Source organism: Oreochromis niloticus, linkage group LG22, assembly GCF_001858045.2.
Source record: "Oreochromis niloticus isolate F11D_XX linkage group LG22, O_niloticus_UMD_NMBU, whole genome shotgun sequence".
NCBI lineage: Eukaryota > Metazoa > Chordata > Actinopteri > Cichliformes > Cichlidae > Oreochromis > Oreochromis niloticus.
Window position 1 is genome coordinate 18090132 of NC_031985.2, and position 19531 is coordinate 18109662.

The following is a 19531-nucleotide window of genomic DNA, read 5'->3' on the forward strand; positions in this document are numbered from 1 at the left end:
TCAGCTAAATGTAATGATTTACAAGTCAGTTTAATGCTGATATTTGTACAGAATTTTGTAGTTTGTCTTAAAAAATAATAATGAGAATACAGCATATTCAGAATAAACACCACCAACTGTGACAGATTAAATAACACTGGCTGGGTTGTTTGAAGTACTTTGGAAACCCACTTATTACTCCATGAACAATCAAGAGATGGAGGAACTTCAGTGATAAGCCCACTGGGTACAGTGCTATCAGTGCCAGCCCCACTGGAGGTATTTTAAACGCGGAGCAGCTTTTAAATGCTTCTTTCAGTCCTGTGTGGTAGCAATAATGACCCTGGCTAACCAGTAATACTATCTGTGCAGGAGACTAGAGAGTTTACTTTCACTCCTGCGCTTTTTTTTTCAAATGTTTACTTACCTAATTAAATATGGGCCTTCACGCAGGGACTACAGATGAAAATAATGTGCTTGAAATTGAATAAATATAGAAATAAATATATAAACCACCTCCGTGAACTGTTTGATGAAAAGTCACCCACTTTAAGAGGCAAATGCTGACAAGAGCATTCCCAGTTTCTAACTGGGCAGCCTGGAGTTCATGATGTCTATTTATGGTGTTTAAGCTTTACTTTCAGACCCTGTTTAAGCAGTTTTGCCCTGCAGTTCAGTTTAGGCTTAGGTGCATCACTTCGTTTAGTTGTTTAGGTTAAAATACACATTTTTACTGTGTTAAATTCTTTGGGTACCCAGGGTGCCAAGTTTGCACCAATTTAAAGGTAACATCTGCATATATTTAACACTGCAGTGTAAATGTAGGACAAACTGCTAGGACAAAAAGAAAAATCTGTTCTTTTATTGTAAGACAATCACACAGGTTTCCCTTCTGTGGAAAGTTGGGCTTTTTATTTGTAGTGACCAAACAAAGCAGTTTACACTACAGACCATACTCAATCAGCAGTTTGTTTTATGCAACTTATCTAATATCCACGGCCAGTTCAGAAATACCACTTAACCATTTAAATATTCTCATCTTTGGACTTTGTGCAGAAAAAACACTGGCTGTATAAACTCAGTTGCTGGCATATTTTCATCACTCTACTCAATCCAGCGGCACATTTAACATAAACCCATCTGAGATGCAATATTTAATTTGGTCTTTAGGTTTCATGTTCTGGGAATCTGTGCAAAACCTAAATTAATCCATTAGTTCTTGAAATATTTCCATATTTTGAAATTTGTTTTAAAATATGTTTCAGTATTTAAGAAAGGTGGATAAACTCACCTCCCAGCTATGGCATAACTGTAATGGTATAAACCTAATCTGGCGACCCATCAAATAGTCTGCTGATTTAAGCAACTACTTTCAGTCTATGCCAACATGCAAGTGTGTTAAAGCTACATTCTTTTTAATGGCCACCATGAGGCTATATGTATAACTGCACAAACCCTATTTAAGCCTATGTGAAAGCAGCTGTGTTTTAGAAAGAGGGTTATTTTGGAAGGTTGTCATTGATGATGAGTCTGCTCATTGGCTAATGACATGTGATTGACATGCCATTAGGTAAGTAATCAAAAATCTGGTTTCAAAACACCAATGTGGCAATGAAAATGCTCATGTCGTCACAGTAGCCATGTCTGTCTTTTGTACTGTGTGGTTGTAAAATCAAACCCTTCTAAAATCTCATGCCGTAACCTGATGTGGATCTCCCCACAAATGTTACTACAAGTTGTGTTGACGCAGGCCACAATAACTGTGATTGGCTTGTTTGGTACTTTTGTTTCTCTTGCTCAGTTCCAGCCACTATTTCTTCAGTTGCCATTTTTTGAATCAACTACAAGACAATGGATCAACTTGAAGAAACAAACTCTACACCCAACTGCAGAGAAACACACGCATGCCAGGGCAAAGTGTAAATACCTGCAACAGCATCAATCACCGTAGGCTACATTGCAGACTCTAAATAGATTCAACACTCAAGTACAAATTAAGCTTTACCTCTGGGGTCAATGGCCTGATTTTTCTTTAGCTCTGTCAGTGCAGACTGCAGATATCTGAGCCAAGATTTCGGATTTCATCCGCCTGTCATCATTTACTTATTGAGGTAAATTTGATAAAGCTAAGAAAAAGGTAAATCTTCATCAGTCTGACCATAGCTAATGGTTAGCTGTTACATTTCCTAAAATACCATCCATCTCTTGCTCTCAGCATTAACCTAAATGCAAGAAAAATGTTGAAACATGTTTTCAGTAGCACATTGATTGGAAAGCGGACTTTAAATAAAAAACTAAGAGCTTTCTACAAAAATCTTGTCTGTTGGTCCACAGATTTAACATATTTATAAGCCAAATCTTTTTCATAGAGATTAGAAAAGAACCATATATCCCAGCTGCAGAAATACAGCTGTTGTATGAAAATGAAAAACAAGGTTCAGTAGTTTTCCCAACACGCATTAAATAAGGACAAAATTCTGTTTACCTTGAATTAAACATTGACTTTAGGTGAGCTGAAGCACACACATACACACACACAAAACCTCACTGAAGGCCGAGGCCACCACAGATACAAATGAAGGCTCTGGTTTGCCTCATTACACCAGCCTTTAGCTGGGCCTGAGACAAAAAAGTAATGAGCAGCAGGACAGTCAGTCATTAGCCTAAATAGCTGCAATGGCAAAGGAAAGTCGTGTTGATCTCAGGAGGTGATGCTTAAACCTCTGTAAGAAAACACTGAGCTTCCTTCTGGGAAAATGTTACACAATTATAAGTCAAACTCCTCCTGCGTTCCCACATAAAATCCTCCCTTTTGTTTGATTATCATTACATGCCGGTCGGTAAAGACTCAGCTTGCAAAGTTTTATTATGCTAAACTTTTGTTGCAGACTATAATATAATGTTATATATTATTCACAGTGAAATGATCTCTCTCCTTCAAGCGCGCAGGACGAAATTGATTCCAAAAGGTGCAGGCCATTAAAGAAAATACAGAGGGAGGAAAAACTGTAACACAAACTTTGATTTCATGCTTGTGGTGCGTGCGAGTGAGTTTGGCTCTGAACTCTGATTTTACGCCTCCAGCAGAGAGAGAGAGGGAGAGGAGGAAGAAAGGGGACCTAATATGAATCCAGGAATAAAAAACTCATAACAGCCGAAGGAGAGTTTCATTCCTGATTGAATGTTTATTGACATAAAACCTGTGTCAGTGCTGACAGCGTTGGGAGGCCGAGTCATTTCAGAGAGTGAAAATTTCATAATAACACACAGCTCCCCTGGCACTTTTCATTCACAGAAAAAAACAGCATGAAAATATATGTTTGAAGGGGATTTAAGGTTTGATCTCGTTTAGATGATGGGTCTAAATCAGATCTCAGGTTGAGTTGTAACTTGAATTGGTACCCAGTTGGGTATTGATTTCATAGCCAAAGGTTTTGCTTCCTTATTAACACCATTAAAAATCAAAAGAACCAAAACACTGCATGTGGGTTATAAAAACAAACAAATAAAACAAACAAAAAATAAGATGGAGATGGTTCTGGAAGTACTGGCTGGTAGTTTTAAAGAGCGCAGTAAGGGTAGAGAAGGGCTATGTGAGTACCAGCCCAGTTACTACTGATTAAAATGCAAAAAATCTTAGTTGGCTGTGGTCTAAAAATAAATAAAATAAAACTGATTCAGCCAGTAAATCCTGTCAACATTGCACATAAATATTCCAAACTGCACCAGAATATTGCTTGAAGCTTTTCAATGAGTCATTGAAATACTAAATAAAACATGTGTCTCATTTCCAAGAGCTCCATGAACAGCTTATGTTAGTCTAGCAGGTGTTGCTGGAGACTTTCAGTCTGACCCTCTGGTTGTGTGTCACAAGTCGGACGATACTGCCAAAGCAAAAGGGAGACATGCAAATTCCTATTTAAAAAGTCTAAATCATCACACACTATATTACCAAAAGTATTTGCTCGTCTGCCTTTACATATATGAAATTACGTGACATCCCATTCTTAAACCAAGGGCTTTAATATCATGTCGACCCTTTGCAGCTATAATGGCTTCAATTCCTCTGGGAAAGCTTTCCTCAAGGTTTAAGAGTGTGTTTATCGGAATTCTTTCAGAAGTGCATTTATGAGGTCCAACACCGAGGTTGGACGAGAAGACCTGGCTAGTAGTCTCCGCTCTAATTTATCCCAAAGGTGTTCTGTCGAGTTGAAGTCAGGAGTCTTTGCAGGCCAGTCAATTTCTCCCACACCAAACTCTCTCATACATGTCTTGATGGACCTAGCTTTGTGCACCGGTGCACAGTCATGTTAGAACAGGAACTGTTCCCACAAAGTTGGGTGCATACAATTGTCCAAAATTTTCTTTGGAGTTCCTTTCATGGGAAACAAGAAGCCGGGCCCAACTCCTGAAAAACAGCCCTACACTATAATCCCTGCTGCATCAAACTTTCCTAGAAGTACTGTTCTCCTGGCAATGGCTAAACCCAGACTTGTCCATCCAGAGAGTCCAGTAGCAACAGGCTTTACAAGACTTGGATGTAGCTGCTTGGCCATGGAAACCAATTCTATGAAGCTCTCTATGCACTGTTCCTGAGCTAATATGAAGGCTACATTCAGTTTGCAGGTATGTAGCAATTGACTTTGGGGAAAGTTGGCAACCTTTGCACCTCAGTATCCGCTAAACTCGCTCTGTGATTTTTCGTGGCCCACCACTTCGTGGTTTTGCTGCTGTTGTTCCCAATCATTTCAGTTTGTTATAATACCACTGACTGTTGACTGTGGAATATTTAGTAGTGAGGAAATGTCATGACTGGACTTGTTTCACAGGTGGCATCCAATCACATTACAGCGCTGGAATTCACTAAGCTCCTGAGAGTGGCCCGTTCTTTCACAAATGTTTGTAGGAACATCAAACTGTCAATAAAGTCCACATAACTGCATTGTTAGGAATAAAAACTGGTTTATAGTTTGAAGTCTGCACATTCGACACAAGCTGAAATAGAAATTCAGCGAAGCTGCTACGTCACTTTAAATTGATTGATTTGACTGTGCCAGTGCATTAGCCAAGTCCAGAGGGTTAAAGAAACAAAGAAAGACCTTAAACTAACCATCAGTCATTAGTATTAGTGGCGTGAGTGAGTGCATGAGTGCAAAGATACTGTATGCAATGTTGTTTAGCGCAAGAAAACAAACCAAACAGCAACTGGAATCCTTAAAAGGTTCTCACACAGAAACTAAGCTATGAAGGCTTTTGTAGAGCTCTGGCTCATTGGGCACGCCTGTTGCCAGTGCTGATGATTGGAAACAAGCCACACCTTCTCTCAAAAACAAAAACAAACAAACAAACAAACAAACTGCCACAAACATAGGCTGAAAAGAAGGTGGGGTAGAATGGAGTGGGTCTTCACTTGTATTCATGGTAATGAGTGAAATATTTGTGGAACAGAGAATAATGGAGAATAGTTTCTGGGCAGCAATGCAGAACTGTGGCACAGTGAGACTTTGGGAAATTTTTCACAATAAAAAAGTTATTACTGCCAAGCTTATTCTTCTGAAAGAGCGAAATCCTACTGAGGTTACAAAAATTGCAGGAACTCAAGGTATCATTTCAGTCTAATTTTAGAAAGGCGCATTCCTTATTCTCCTTAGATTTTTTTCTTGACTGTAATATTGAAATTATGTCTGTAAATTATGTATTATGCCAAACTATCTATCTATCTATCTATCTATCTATCTATCTGGTGATGAAGGCACTTTTCAGTTGAAGTGTCCACATTTTCCAAGCATTCCAGCATATCAGCCAGCGAGACCAGGAGCATGTTGGTCAACATCCACATTGTTGTACACCATGAATCCATTCCCCAGAGGAAGAAGATCAAGGTGGAGTTCTGATATAATGTTTTGACAAACCCGAGGGACAATGTCTTTTGACACTCAAACAAAGCCTTGGCTTAGCTCACCACCTGTTTCACTTGCCAGATTTGCCTGAGTGTAACTTTGTCCACCTCTTTAAAAAAACATGATAGGGCGTCCCTCCTCGCCGGAGCAACGTGAGAAATACACAAAGGCTATCTGCTCAAAGACGGAGCAGGCCAAAGAAGATAGTCCATCATCATAAGATCTACAAGACAGTCATACGGCCAGTGGCCCTAGATGGAGCAGAATGCTGGCCAGCCACTAAGAAACACGAGCAGATCATCAGTGCTATGGAGATGAAGATGCTCGGGTGGATGGTGGGCTTGACCCGGCTGCATCGTGTGACGAATGAAGCTGTTCAAAAACGACTCTGACTTGCCCCAATGGAAAAGAAGATGAGGGAAGTGCGCCTATGGTGGTATGGACACGTCATGCGCAGTGAGGAGAATTCGGTGTCAAGAACAGCCCTCCGACTCGACCCTGGAGGCCGCCGACCGCGCGGAAGGCCGAAGAAGTGGTGGATGGACGCAATCACCGAAGACATGCGCACAGTGGCTCTCACCCCAGAGGACACCCAAGATCGATGGAAATGGAGAAGACACGCAGCGGACCCCGAGCTGGGAAGACGCTAGGAAGGAGAGAAAAAGACAGAACAGGACTACCAGTGAGATATCTAAAAATAGCATCTGTGCTGAACATGGTCCAGGAATGCAGGAGAAGATGATTTTGAACAGGAGATCAGTCAAATTTAAGTCAGTTAAGATTTATGAATTTCTCTCTCTCTCTGTCTCTCAAACACACACACACACACACACACACACACACACACACACACACACACATATATATAAAGTATAACTTTTGCTCATGTAATCTTTTCGATTCCATTTAAAGTTAGCCGTCATTCACATCTTCTGTTTGTTTTTCTTCTGCAGATGACATTTGTCATAAACGCAGTAAAAGTTTACACAGGTTCATTTTCCCTCAGCTGAAATGTGCTGAGTCTTCGCTCCCTTTGATGGACAGAGATATTACACCTCTCTGACTCTGAGGGCAAATCTTGCAGCAATAACAGTTTTCCAGCTCACAGCATAGCTCACCTTTCAGGCACAGGCGCTGTGTTATGAACTGGATAAAAGTCTGCCTGCTGTTGCTTTTATGTTGCAACCACTGTAAACAATGTCCACACACTGATTAACTTTCACCATTTTTTCTTATTGTTCTTAAGTATTCCTCTACTTGTTTCACTAATATCCTTTGCTTTATATCTCATCTGTTAAGCCCTTACATTTAATTTTCCCTACCTCTTATAGAGTGTCCACGTCATGCACTGCACATGTTAAAAAAATATGTCTCACATTTTGATCGTCTGTGGTTTTAAAAAGTTAACGCTATGAGACACACACTTTTATAAAGCCTGGTTTTTATCCAGTGGCAATAAAGAAGCAAGGGGAGACTCTCATCATGGGTCAAGTGCAGGTTAACCTGGCAGTTGAGAACAATTTTAACAGTTACTGGTATAAAAAGTGAATTAATGGGTGTAGAAAAATGGACAAAACGAGAACTAGTTTTCTTTTATAGTCTTTGCACTGAGTGTGAGTTGAAAAAGTCTCACATATCACTGATAAAGTCCAATTTTAATTTTAATTTTCTGTTTCTTTTTTTTTTATTCTTCAGGGACATATGTTTGGCTTTTCTTCCTTCTGTTCAGTATAGACCTTTTGCATGCCATCCATCCCAAACAAGTGCTCTGGTCTCTACAGGTTAAATCAAAATATAACTTTTTCAATATACTGCAAAAAACATATCTGGAGTGGAAGCCACGTCTGGACTTTAACTGGAACATTGTGACACCTTGACTGTTTTCTCACTCAGCCATTCTGTTATAGATTTGCTACTGTGCTCTTGCATGATCCAGTTTCGGCAGAGCTTCAGGTGTCAGACAGATGGCCTCATATTTGACTTTAGAATACTTTGGTATACAAAGTCAAATGGTTGGCTCAATGACCGCAACAAGCCCTAATCATCATGCCTCCACCACCGTGCTTAACAGTTGATGTGGTGTTTTTGGGTTTCTTCATTTGGATTCTGTGCATTAAACATCCAGAAGTATTGTAGTTTGCTCATACGTATCTTTGCAAACCCAAGTCGTGCTGCTTTGTTCTTTCTTAGAGAGAAGTATCCTGGTAGCATACTCTACATTTAAGATGTTAAACAAGGCCTCTGGAGTCTGACCTAGGGGTGAATTTGCTGAAACGTCTACCTCGGTAAATGTTGTTGTATTGTTTGAACACTCACCTGAATGTTCCAGACCAGCAAACTGCCAAATCTTTTGCTATTATACACTGATGATCAATTAATCAAGTGCATTTGATTATCTGTTCCTATGGAAGCAGTAAGTAGTAAGATATCCACATGACCACAGGAACAAAAGAAGAAAATAAATTATAAAAAGGTCGACCTGAATGTGAATAGTACTACTTCCACTAAGCATGCCATCAATAATCAGCGAAATAAACGTTATTGACCTACCTTTATTCTTTAAATTGTGCATGTAGATGAAAAATCAGGCATAAATCACCTAAAGCAACAAGAAAAATATAATAGCTTCAAGTTAAAATCTATTAATAATTGATCTCCGTTACATAAACTCTTCGGTATGTTGGTCAACATTTCAGACGTCTGGACTCTGAAACCAAACAAATGGGTTGTTTACTTTTTTCTGTTGGTGCTGTTACAAAAAGCTCCTCGCGTCTCACAGGCTGAATCATTTCCTTCACATTCACAGGTGAGTGGCTGCAGGGATTTGTGATAAAAATAACGAGGTAGAAATAATTTTAAAATGTCTAATGTACTCACAGTTGAATTCTTTTAAAACTGATTTCTGTCTGTTGTTTTATCCTCTTTAGCTTCTTCTGGTATTACTTAAAATTTTGTTACCTATTTTTAATTTTCTTTGATAAAATAACAAAAAAAATATGTAAAGTCAGTGAGTGTGAACCGAAATCAGGGAGACTTGTTTCATTAAAAATACCCCAAATCTTGTCCGAACTGCAAACTTGCAGAACGAGATGAGGTGACGATTTCTCTTTTGTGTGTGTGTCTGTTTCGAGTCCCTGAACGTGTTATCCATTTTTTTTATTTGCACAAAGTCAAATCCCTGCCTCTTATCTCGGCGTGACAATGCTGGAAACTCTGCTTTTTGTTTTGGTTTTCAGACGTGACAGTCCTTTCAATCACGATGAGGAGCTCTGTGGTGTTTTGCCTAGCTGTCAGCTTTGCCATGTTTGGATTTGGTAAGGGGAAAAAAAGGAACTCTTTTATTTTATTTTTTTCCTAAAAAGTGCAGCCAAGTGGGGCTAAGTCACAGAGATTATCAGCCTGAGGGAACATTTTTAGCAGATCACTGTGCAGTTTGCATGTTCTGCTGTCATGTCATGTGCCTCCACTTCACACTATAAATATTAATTCATGTCTCTGGACATGCAGTTTGCTTTGTGCAAAGTTGGATTGCTATTTTTTTCTTTATTTTTGGGGGGTTTCTTTTATTGACAAGTTCCGAAAATATTAATGAAATATAGCAAACATGAGGCTACTGCACATGTTTTTCAGATTTTTACAGTCCATGAGACTTTTATTTTGCCTTTGCCTTAAAGAAAAAGTTTAAAATGTGTTGAAATGTGTGTTGAAACTCATTTGCTTTCCTGCAGAAACAGCAAACAGGGCTCCGTCCAAAGTCATGTAATCAGTGTGAACACACCAGAATTATCAGTTTAGTGTCACTTAATTTCCAGAGTAGGTTTGTGTATTTTAGTTTAGGTTTAACACTTTATTCTCTGCCTTGAAGCACTTCCTTACTATCAAGGACACACTCGTAAACCGATTAATGCATTTTGGGGCAATTTGGGGTGCCAACCTTCATGTCACTTGTTTAAATGCCTTCACTTTCCTTTAGGGCTCTCTTCATGTTGATTTTCAGGAGCCCAAAGTGGCCATATTTAGACAAGAGATAAATCCAGCTAAACTTAGTTAGAAAGCCACATCCATAGACTGTATGAATGCAACACATAAGAGGTACCACAGGTCATTTACCAGTTGGAAGGTTGGTGGTTTGATCCCCAGCTACTCCAAATGCATGTTGGGGTATCATTGAGGTATCCTTGAAAAAGATACTGAACCTTGTGTGTGAGTGTGTGTGTATGTTAGACAAAAGGCTTAGATATAGAAAAAAGCACATGTATGAATGTGTGTGTGAACGGATGAATGAGGTGCAGGTGCTTGTGCTGTCAGTCAAAGGACCCACACTCTTAACTTTGAGTCTGCAGGCATGTTTTAAAAAAAACCAAAAAAAAAAAACTATAACATTAACATGAGAGACCCTGGGATTCACTCCCTTTTTGAGACAGCCTAGTGCTCATTAGAGAAACTGCAGTTTTTGGCACATTAGCGGTAGTTTTATATATAAGACCTGGGGGTTGCCAATTACAGAGGGCCAAAGTATGCCAAAATGAATTTAAATAAATACATCATCCAATAATTTAATGTGTAATTAATTAATTAAATAAATATCAGTTCATTTATTGATAACATTTAAGACATTATTTATTTCCATTTTTAATCAATTAATGCCAGATTTAATTAATCATATAATTAGTGAATTAATTATTTCCAGTTTTCATGCTGACACATCTTATTCATTATTTAATGATGTATTTATTTAATTCATTTTGGCACTCATGGCCCTCCATAGACACTCTGTTTAAAAGTATTTTGCATTTTATCATTATGAAAAATATTTGAGCTGTTTTAGAGGTCTTTTCTTAAAGCTTGTTCTCAGGCTTGAGTATCCTTTAAAACCATTAAAAATAAATAAATAAAATTCCCAACCACTGACTAAATCTAAATCTAATCTAAACCTAAACAACGTGAACTCGCAACTCCTCTTCAGGCCTCTCGCTGCAGTGTTACTCCTGCCCGGGTGGGTCCTCCCAGAACTGTGCAGCCAAGCAGGAGTGTACCCAGGGGAAGGACGCCTGCCTCAAACTCACCAGTGGTGGTAAGCATTGTTCTGGAGCGTGTTAAACAACTTATTATGGAATGAAGGGATTACCTAATAAGGTGAAGAATGCATTTTTCATTAAACTGTGACACATTGCTCTTAACAGTAATGATAATAATAACAGTAATCCACTGACATTAAAAAATGCTCTGCTTTATATATGATTATTAAACTCTTCAGCGAGGTGATGCACAACAATCAGCAAACAAACACAAAAACAATTCTGGTTTTTACATTATTTTGTTTGTGTTTCACTAAATTTCAGCAATATTGAAAAACTTCATTTGAATTATTAACAAATTCAATTTATTATAAAGTAAGAAAATGTATTTTCTGCACAGATTCTATTTGGAAAATGCTTCTTTTCAAAGTTTTATTAGTTTTCTGTTAAAATTGGCTATTGTGCCTGTTATTTCTAATCAAAATTCACAGTTGTATGTATTTGTTAATCTGACAATACTGACCTCGCACTGCCTCACCTCAGGCAAGACCTACACTGAATGTTTGCGGTATGCAGACTGTGACTTCATGACTCTGGCTGTCAGATACTCCCTCCCCGACTTCACCTTCTCCTGTTGTCAGAAAACACTCTGCAATGGTGAAGAAAAGACTTTCCTTCAGAAATTGAAAGATTTCTTTGGTTAAATGATTAAAAAAAGAGAAAGAAATCGGGTAAAAGGTTGATTCTTATGTAAAACTTGATTCTTTTGCTGCTGTTACTAATTGTTATAGACTGAACAATAAAGTCTTAAATTGTGTGCTGACTTTGACGTGGACTTTTTGGATGAGTTGCAAACAGTCACTGCCTTTCTGTAGGAAGCACGCTTTTAAGATCAGACACTGGGGTGAACAAAGCAGCGATGAAACATCTTAACATTTGACTGATCTCATGTCAGGGACAAAGAGGGGAGGAAACTGGAAGGTTCGCTGGTGCATTCCTGCTGGTGTGGTGTGTCGCAGACCATATGCCTTTCTACATTCATCCACACTGCATACTCTGCACATTAACTCATTTCTGTCTGATACAAAGAAAAACAAAGGAGACTAGAATGCACCCAAAAGAATATTAAGCTGCATTTAAGCAAGAAGAAAATTGTCCTTGAAGCTATCTTTTCTTTTGTCACTGTTGGGTTTTTTTCTGGTAGTTCAAACCTTTTGGTCAGCTGGGGGAATTTCTTTGATGCCTTGGTATCTTCTCTCTGTGCTTGTGTGGGCTTTCTTCCTTCTATAGTCCCACATAATGTAAGTTAGATCAACTGGGTGATTTTACATTAGATTCAGGTAAGGATTCAAGTGTTTTCTCACTTTATTACTGGACTGATGACCTTTCCCACACTTTCCACACATTCCCACCTTGCTCTTTGTCAGATGGAGCCACATTTGACCCTCAGAACCATCTTAATTGTTCATGGCACACATTCAACAAGGTGCTGGAAACAGTCCTCAGAAAATTTGGTCCATATTATTATAATAGCATCACACTGTTGCTGCAGATTTGTCGGCTGCACATCCATGATGTGAATAACCTGTTTCTCAGCTGACAGGAGTGGCAACTGCTCCAACATTTGTGTGTGTGTTCATAAATGCTCTTCTGTATCCCTTGATTGTAATGAGTGATTATTTGAGATACTGTTGCCTTTTTATCGGCAGTTTAACCTTTTTTCTCTGACCTCTGGCATCAATGAGGTATTTTCTCCTTGAGAACTGCACCTTACTTGATATTTTGTCTATAAACCTTGCAGATGATTGTGTAGTGAATTTCAGACTGACTTAAATCACCTTTCTTTTCGATCTCATGCTCAGTTTCACCATGCCTACATGCCTAAATGCACTGAATTGCTGACATGTGATTGGCTGATTTTATATTTGCTTTAATTATCTGCATAACAGATATACCTAACAAAGTGGATGGTGAATGTATATTTGGTTTTAAAGGTCATTTTCTTTCGACTTGATGATTTCATTCTAAGATTTTAATAAATTTGGAGCATGAATAATTTAATATTATATATTTTCCTAAAATGACCTCTAATGCTTTCATAAATCCTTGATATTATTTTGACTATTGCCTACACAATAAACACTGTTTGCTGTGACACTTTCACATCAAGTTGTGTCGTCCATCCATCCATTTCTATTTTTTGGTCAGGTCTCAGAGGCAGAAGGCTAAAAAGAGTATTCCAGACATCCCCTTCCTGAACCTTTAGGGAATCCCAAGGTTGTCCCAGGGCAGATGACTCTTGTCAAACGGGTGCCCCAAAAATCTCAAAGAAGAGGGAGATAGAAGGCACCATAACCCATGTATGTAGAGTATGTATCATATATAATTTTAATACAACTTATTTGACCATGATCAAACAGCCATATAGTACAAAACCACAACAAGTGCACAGATTCATTAATGATGCAATATCATGATTGAGTGTGTTACTCAATCCCGTGCTTGCAAAAGCACTCTGTACAAGTTTTAAACCAGTCTAAAGTCAGAAATCAGCCTGTAAGACTGCCAGAGTGTCTGCTGCAGCCCTTGAATAATAATTAAAAGTGAACAGAGTTTCTAAGCAAACTGCAATATTTGCCTCCAGCCAATTACAGAATAATGTGAAGAAGACAGAAATGTGTGTGCGTGACTGTCTGGGGCCTGTTTCTGCAGCAGTGAGCGAGTACAATGTCTTAATTTGTTGACTTTAATTAAAAGACGGACAACATCTGTTACCTGGAACCGTGTGTGTGTGTGTTTGCCTAATGCTCTATCCTCAAGAGGTCTTTGCACATCACAAGACAAGATTGACAGGTTTTATTCTGCGAGTAAAATCCACATCTTTTCACGAGGAAAGCGAAAGGTTATATGAGACACATCCATGTACATCAAAACATGGTGGCATTGTATGCAAATGTGTGTGCGTGCGTTTGCGTGGGTGTGCATGCGTGAGCATTGTACAACCCCGTCCAGGTGGCCAGATAATTAAAAACATTTCTCACACTTGATTTTACATCGCAGCCTCAACACTAACATCTGGCTGATCAAGAGAGGAAACGACCAGGTGTCTGTGTGTGCGTGAAAGAGTGTGTGTGTCTGTGTTGATTAAATTATTTTGTTATGTAATCAGAGGAAAACAAAGACTAATAAACTAAGAAACGACTACAGTCATGACCAGACATTTTTGCAGTGGCACAAGTGTTTCTATTTTACAAGTTTCAAAGTCTTTATGTGCAAATAAGGAAGGAAAGAGTTCATATTTACAGTGCTGACCCTTGCTTTTGGACCAAATCCTGATCAATGGCGATCCATTCCCCCTTATCAGTGCACCAAGTTGACACAGCTGATTAGCTTCAGCTTGCCCACTCCCTTTTTTAAGGACTAACCACACTAAAAATGTCCCAAAGGACTAACTTCTTCCAGTGATCTGGGGAATCTGGAAAATCCAGGGGAATTTGGTGAGAATTTTCCAGCATTGCAGAAGAGTATTAAATTAACATTCTACATCCATGGCCAGGAAAATCTATGTGCAGACCTGAAAAAGTGATTAGACAAGCAGAAGCCACTATGACCTGATCATGCAGAAATCAACTGCAAACAGGATTAGGCCCTCAAGCTGGTATCCAGGATATAATACAGACCTGCCACAGTTATGAAGAATAAGGGTGGGACTCATTGCCAATTAAAGTCTTTAAATCCCATGAAATGCCTATAATTGTTCTTCATGATATTATAGAAACATGTAAGATTAGCTCTAAACTAAAACTAAAGTGTCTGATTTTCCCGAGCCTCAGCTGCGACACCTTTTTACTTATCTCCTCATTAGTGATCATTAGTGTCTTCTTCATGCTTAGAACTAGCTTCTGCCCATTACCTGTTTTCATTGATAGTGTTTATCGTTAAGTTATCTGGAAATAAGTCGTTTAAATCTGCTGTTAGTCTCTGGGTGCAGCTTCACGAGTCATTTAGTGAACATGACCCACATGCAGTAAATACAGTAAGCAAGACAGAAAATCACTCATCACGGTGTTGCTATAGGAGTCCCCCATGTCCTCCAGGTATGGACTTGCCTTCTTTCTTCCGCTCTCTCTTTTTACTCCTTTGTCAGTGTGGATGAGCATGTGGGTGGAACTAACCACTCCCTACCATGAGTGGGTGTCATCCAGTCCGTCTCAATCACTGGTAGTACTTCAACCAGGCTCTCATTGCCAGGCTGTTATCCTCCTCAGTGTGGTAGTGTATCTCAGGCTGCGTTGCAGTTTTTATTAATAATCTGCTTGCCCTGCAATTCTGTACCCGTACTTTCCAGCTTGTCTCCTCCTCCTTTGTAGGGAATTTTGTTTGCTGTGGCTAACCCACTTCAAACGCACTCTCTGGAAACTGAAAAACTGGAGGTGGAGCCTGTGGAAAGGACTGAAGAGCTAAAAAAGAAAGAAGGACTTACCTGACTTACCTGAGGTTACAGTAGTACCTGTCTGAGCTGAACATATTGATGATATTGATGAGAATATCCCTGGTGAACTTTCATTGTTGTGTAACCCTGAGTTTATTTATTAAATCCTTCTCATTTGTATCCTGCATTTAAGTCCTCTTGGTGAAACCTTGACAAATAAAGATAACCAGAGGCCTTATGTGAAAAAGTAATTGCCCCGTAAACCTAATAACTGGTTGTGCCACTCCTGGCAACAAGAACTGCAATGTAGCATTTGCATTAACTGGCAATGAGTCTTTCACATGACTGTTGAGGAATTTGGGCCCACTTTTCTTTGCAGAATTGTTTTAAATATCAGTGTGATTTAAGTGCAGACTTAGTGACGAGGCCACTTTCACACCTTCATTTTGTGTTTTAGAGCCATTCAGAGGTGGACTATTACTTTTTCACATTGGTTCAGAGATGGGCCTTTTCTTCCCTTAATAAATGAAATGAAAAACCTAATTTTGTATTTAGATTGTGTTTATCTTTGTTTCTTTATTGTGTTATCTTTTCCTAACAATAACATTTGTATGAAGAAATGGAGTAATCGGGAAGAGGGCAAATACTTTTTTATGGCTGTACATTTGTTATTCTGAGTTTTCTGTATTGGCATCAATTCGAAATCACAAATTGACTTGAGCCAAATGCCCCTCTGTCAAGGCTGGTTGCCCATACTGTTCATGCGCACTTGCAGCCACCCAGCGCTTATTCATATTGAGTTAAAGGGATATGCATCTTCATGCTTCATGATTGTATAAGCATATCTAAATAAAATGGGGAACCACTCATAAAAGCACTGCACCACACCGTTTCTGGAGGTCAAAAATCCACACAGACTTTCTAGTTCTTAATCAGTTAATGAGTGATAAAATCAGTCATGTTTCAAAAACAATAGCTTAAAGTTTCTTGTTGTTTTGGAGGTAAAACGGTTTATCTTCTTTCTCCAGGTACAAGAGCTGTGTTCAAATCCTCTGTAAAGATTAATGAATAGATTTCAGAAACAACAAAGGAAAACGGAAAACAGAGAAAACTGATGTCTCAGTAAGTCTGATCATCTTTTAAGACTGACAGGGAGAAAAGCTTGCTGCCTCAGAGTCGAGTGCATTTCACAGACAAACCGATGTTGTGACACCAAAGGAAAAAACAACAGCTGACACGCTAAAAGCCTTTGTTCAACCACTGAAATGCCTAAACAAAGCTGGTTTTGAGGCCTGAAGCATCGCACGTCAGGATTTTACCTGAGATCTATAAACAGCAACCGTAATCAGACAGAATATCAGCTGCTTTTTAAAATGTAGAAGCCTGTTTTTAATTAACAGCAGATGTTCTTAGGTGTTGTAACAACAGGATGCCTCAGTGAATAATTAGAGTTTAACACTTTTGGGAAGTATTCTTGCTTCTAGTGTCTCCTGGTGATGGAGTTTTGTGTTTCCCTCCAAACCCCTGCCTTAGTGAATTGCAACAAAGTCATGTAAGCTTTTTTTTTCTTAATACCAGTGATTGCAAATTTTGTGTATCATGAGAATTTTTTAACGCTTTGTTGCAATGTGCATTGGCTTGAGAAAAAAGAAACGAGGTTTCTCCCAATTAAATTTGATTTATATGGCAGCACTTACTCTAAAAACTATCATGTATTTGGTATGTGTGCAGTTATTTGTTGTCAAAAACATTTTGTGCATTTGGCCATATTAGGGCATAACAGATTTTTCTATTTGTTTTCTCTAATATGTCATGACTCATCTCATTTATAGTTTGATTTATTTTAGTTTAGTTATTATTTACAAGGAACATAAAACAGCTTCAATGTAAATCAACACATTTTGTTGTTATCCATTTATTTTGCCTGCATTAGTATTCATACTGTACTACATAACCACATTCACTGTTGGGCTTTGAGAACTAATTAAAAAAATAGTTTGACATATGTGTAGAATAGCTTATTCCATTTCTATATCTTCTCTTAATACAATGCTGGAGCTTGCAGCTGTAGACAATGAAGACAGCCCTGATTTAAACAACTCAGGGGTTTGCTTTGGTAGCTTGTGAAACTACCGGTAAATAGGGTTAGGTACTGAACTATGTACTTTTTAAGGTAGCTACACTTTTAAAAACTTAACACAGACAACGCTCTCTTCAACCTTTCTCATGCAAATTGCAAAGCTGCCCTTGGCAACACATCTAATCTGAGGAAACACCTGCTGAAACATGAAATAGATCTACAAGCTAAAGAGCGTGCTGGTTTTTATCACCTGAAAGTAGAATTCACTAAAGGACCTGCAGCTAACTTTAGCATGTATGCTGCCAGGGTATAAGAAGTTAAACCTGTGAATGATTAAACTTTTAGTGAGATATCGACAGCTGCATCGACATCTTCTTCAGGTAATTAATTATCGTGCTGGATAAGTTGTCATTAGAGAAACAGACCCTCCACCCCACTATGCTAGATGACACTGACATCTCTTTACTCCATTTCATTTATAGAATTTTATTCTGTATTGTAAAATACTGTATACTATATAAATAAATTTTACTTGCTTACATTTAAAGTTATACCAGTACCAGTGGGTACTGGTATCATTGGTACCACTGGGTAAGATTAGGTAACCCAACTCTATCAATAAAACAAGCATGTGTAATTCTGTGAAACAACATTTTATAATGATTCAAAAGTGTAATTTACCAAGAAATAAATACTTGTATTTCACTGAGTGTTGGAATCTCATTCTCCTTACCTAATTTTGAAGGAATTTTAAGAAAATTAAGTGGGCTTGGTTGATTGTGTAATTTAGAATGTAAAAAAAAAAAAAAAAAAAATCCAAATTAGGAAGCAGGACTGGTGGAGATGGTTGTAGTGCAGGCTTGTCTACCATTTGGGAACTTTGTGTAAGGCACTTTTGGCTTTGGATTTGTTTGCTATTTGTTTATGTTATTATTGGCTTTTTACTTTTGCACTTGAAGCCAACTGGAAATCCTCCCAGTTTCTTTTTCCTGGACCAGGAAACAGCTCTCTGATGCTCTGGTACCAATACACTCATAAACCACCTCATCCTCAAACATGGTGTTTGCTAAAGACAGTTCCTGCTTAGCTTAGAAGCCCAGTAAAATACAGTCTTACAGGGGAAACCCTCTCACACCTCTGAAATGAACTCAGTAATCAGCAAGGGGCTTGTGAGTATCCCCACAGCTGCACATTGCCTCTCCAGTCTGATTCTACACCAGCTTTGGTTTCTCTCTGAATGATGCCTAGCTCTGTGTCTTTACCTGCTTGACAACTGACTTGTTTTTTTTCTCCTGCAGATTCTCCAAGATAAGCACTAAGTGGCATAAAAAGCATTATAAACGCTTCATTCCTATTTCTACATCAGCAGGTGTCAACAGGCTGTTAAAGTTCTTAAAAGTCTTGCAGCAAAGCCACATGTTCACTACCTAATGAGCTTCACTGTTCATCTAAATAAACCACTGGTTTGTAACTGTGTCATTCTGGTAATCAAGACAGCAACTGGTTTTTCTTTTTCTCCCTGTTGCTTTTGCACTGTTGCACAGCAGACTATTGCCATGGTAACTAGACCTGTGGAGGCCTTTGTATGATTTTTGTGTATTTTTTTATTTATTTTTTTTTATATATAATCTCCTCTAATCCTGGACCAATTAGTTTCAGACCGGGACAGAGAGGAGGAATGTCTTCTCTCCGTCTTTCCTACCCCAGAGGATTTTCTTTCTTTCTTTCTATATAGATCTGTTTTTGTGTCAGCTGTGCACAGATAAGACACACAAAAACTTCACACGCCAGATCATTAATTTTTCTTCATATTAATCCAATTATCTCAAAAACTGTTGATTGGGCGTCATCTGTTTTCTCCACTTGTTCTTTGTTTCATGACATCTTTTTAGTGTTTCTATGGTGTCTCAACTAAAGCCTGCCTCTTCTTCTTCTTCTTCTGACAAAAAACACAGCAATTAAACTCTCACCCTCACCCACAGATCAAGTTTGATGGATTTTTTTAAAACTATATTTTTCTATCCATTCATTGCTCTTTTTTTGCTCCCTCAGAAGCCCTCAGGCATGTGTGTCAAGAGCTCCCATGGTGTGCGTGCCTCCTGGGTTTCAGCGGCATGCACAC

General features: G+C 38.6%; 1 protein-coding gene and 1 long non-coding RNA gene across 2 annotated transcripts; one reads left to right on the plus strand and one right to left on the minus strand.

Moving 5' to 3' along the window:
• Positions 1 to 3421: 3421 nt before the first annotated feature.
• Positions 3422 to 8569, minus strand: LOC112843536 (uncharacterized). Its single transcript, XR_003215958.1, has 2 exons — positions 8430 to 8569; positions 3422 to 6525 (listed from the first exon to the last, which is right to left on the minus strand). It is a non-coding gene; the product is annotated as an uncharacterized LOC112843536 (long non-coding RNA).
• A 44-nt stretch (positions 8570 to 8613) lies between these two features.
• LOC100703096 (CD59 glycoprotein) lies at positions 8614 to 11721 on the plus strand. Its single transcript, XM_005457279.3, has 4 exons — positions 8614 to 8685; positions 9116 to 9193; positions 10846 to 10953; positions 11441 to 11721. The coding sequence occupies exons 2-4, from the start codon at positions 9139 to 9141 to the stop codon at positions 11599 to 11601; spliced, it is 324 nt and encodes a 107-aa protein (XP_005457336.1). The 5' UTR covers positions 8614 to 8685; positions 9116 to 9138; the 3' UTR covers positions 11602 to 11721.
• Positions 11722 to 19531: the final 7810 nt, after the last annotated feature.

Coding starts and splice junctions, on each gene's coding strand:
- LOC100703096 (XM_005457279.3), top strand. CDS start 9,139: ATGAGGAGCTCTGTGGTGTTTTGCCTAGCTGTCAGCTTTGCCATGTTT. Junction 9,194..10,845: donor CTTTGCCATGTTTGGATTTG/GTAAGGGGAAAA, acceptor ACTCCTCTTCAG/GCCTCTCGCTGCAGTGTTAC. Junction 10,954..11,440: donor CCTCAAACTCACCAGTGGTG/GTAAGCATTGTT, acceptor GCCTCACCTCAG/GCAAGACCTACACTGAATGT.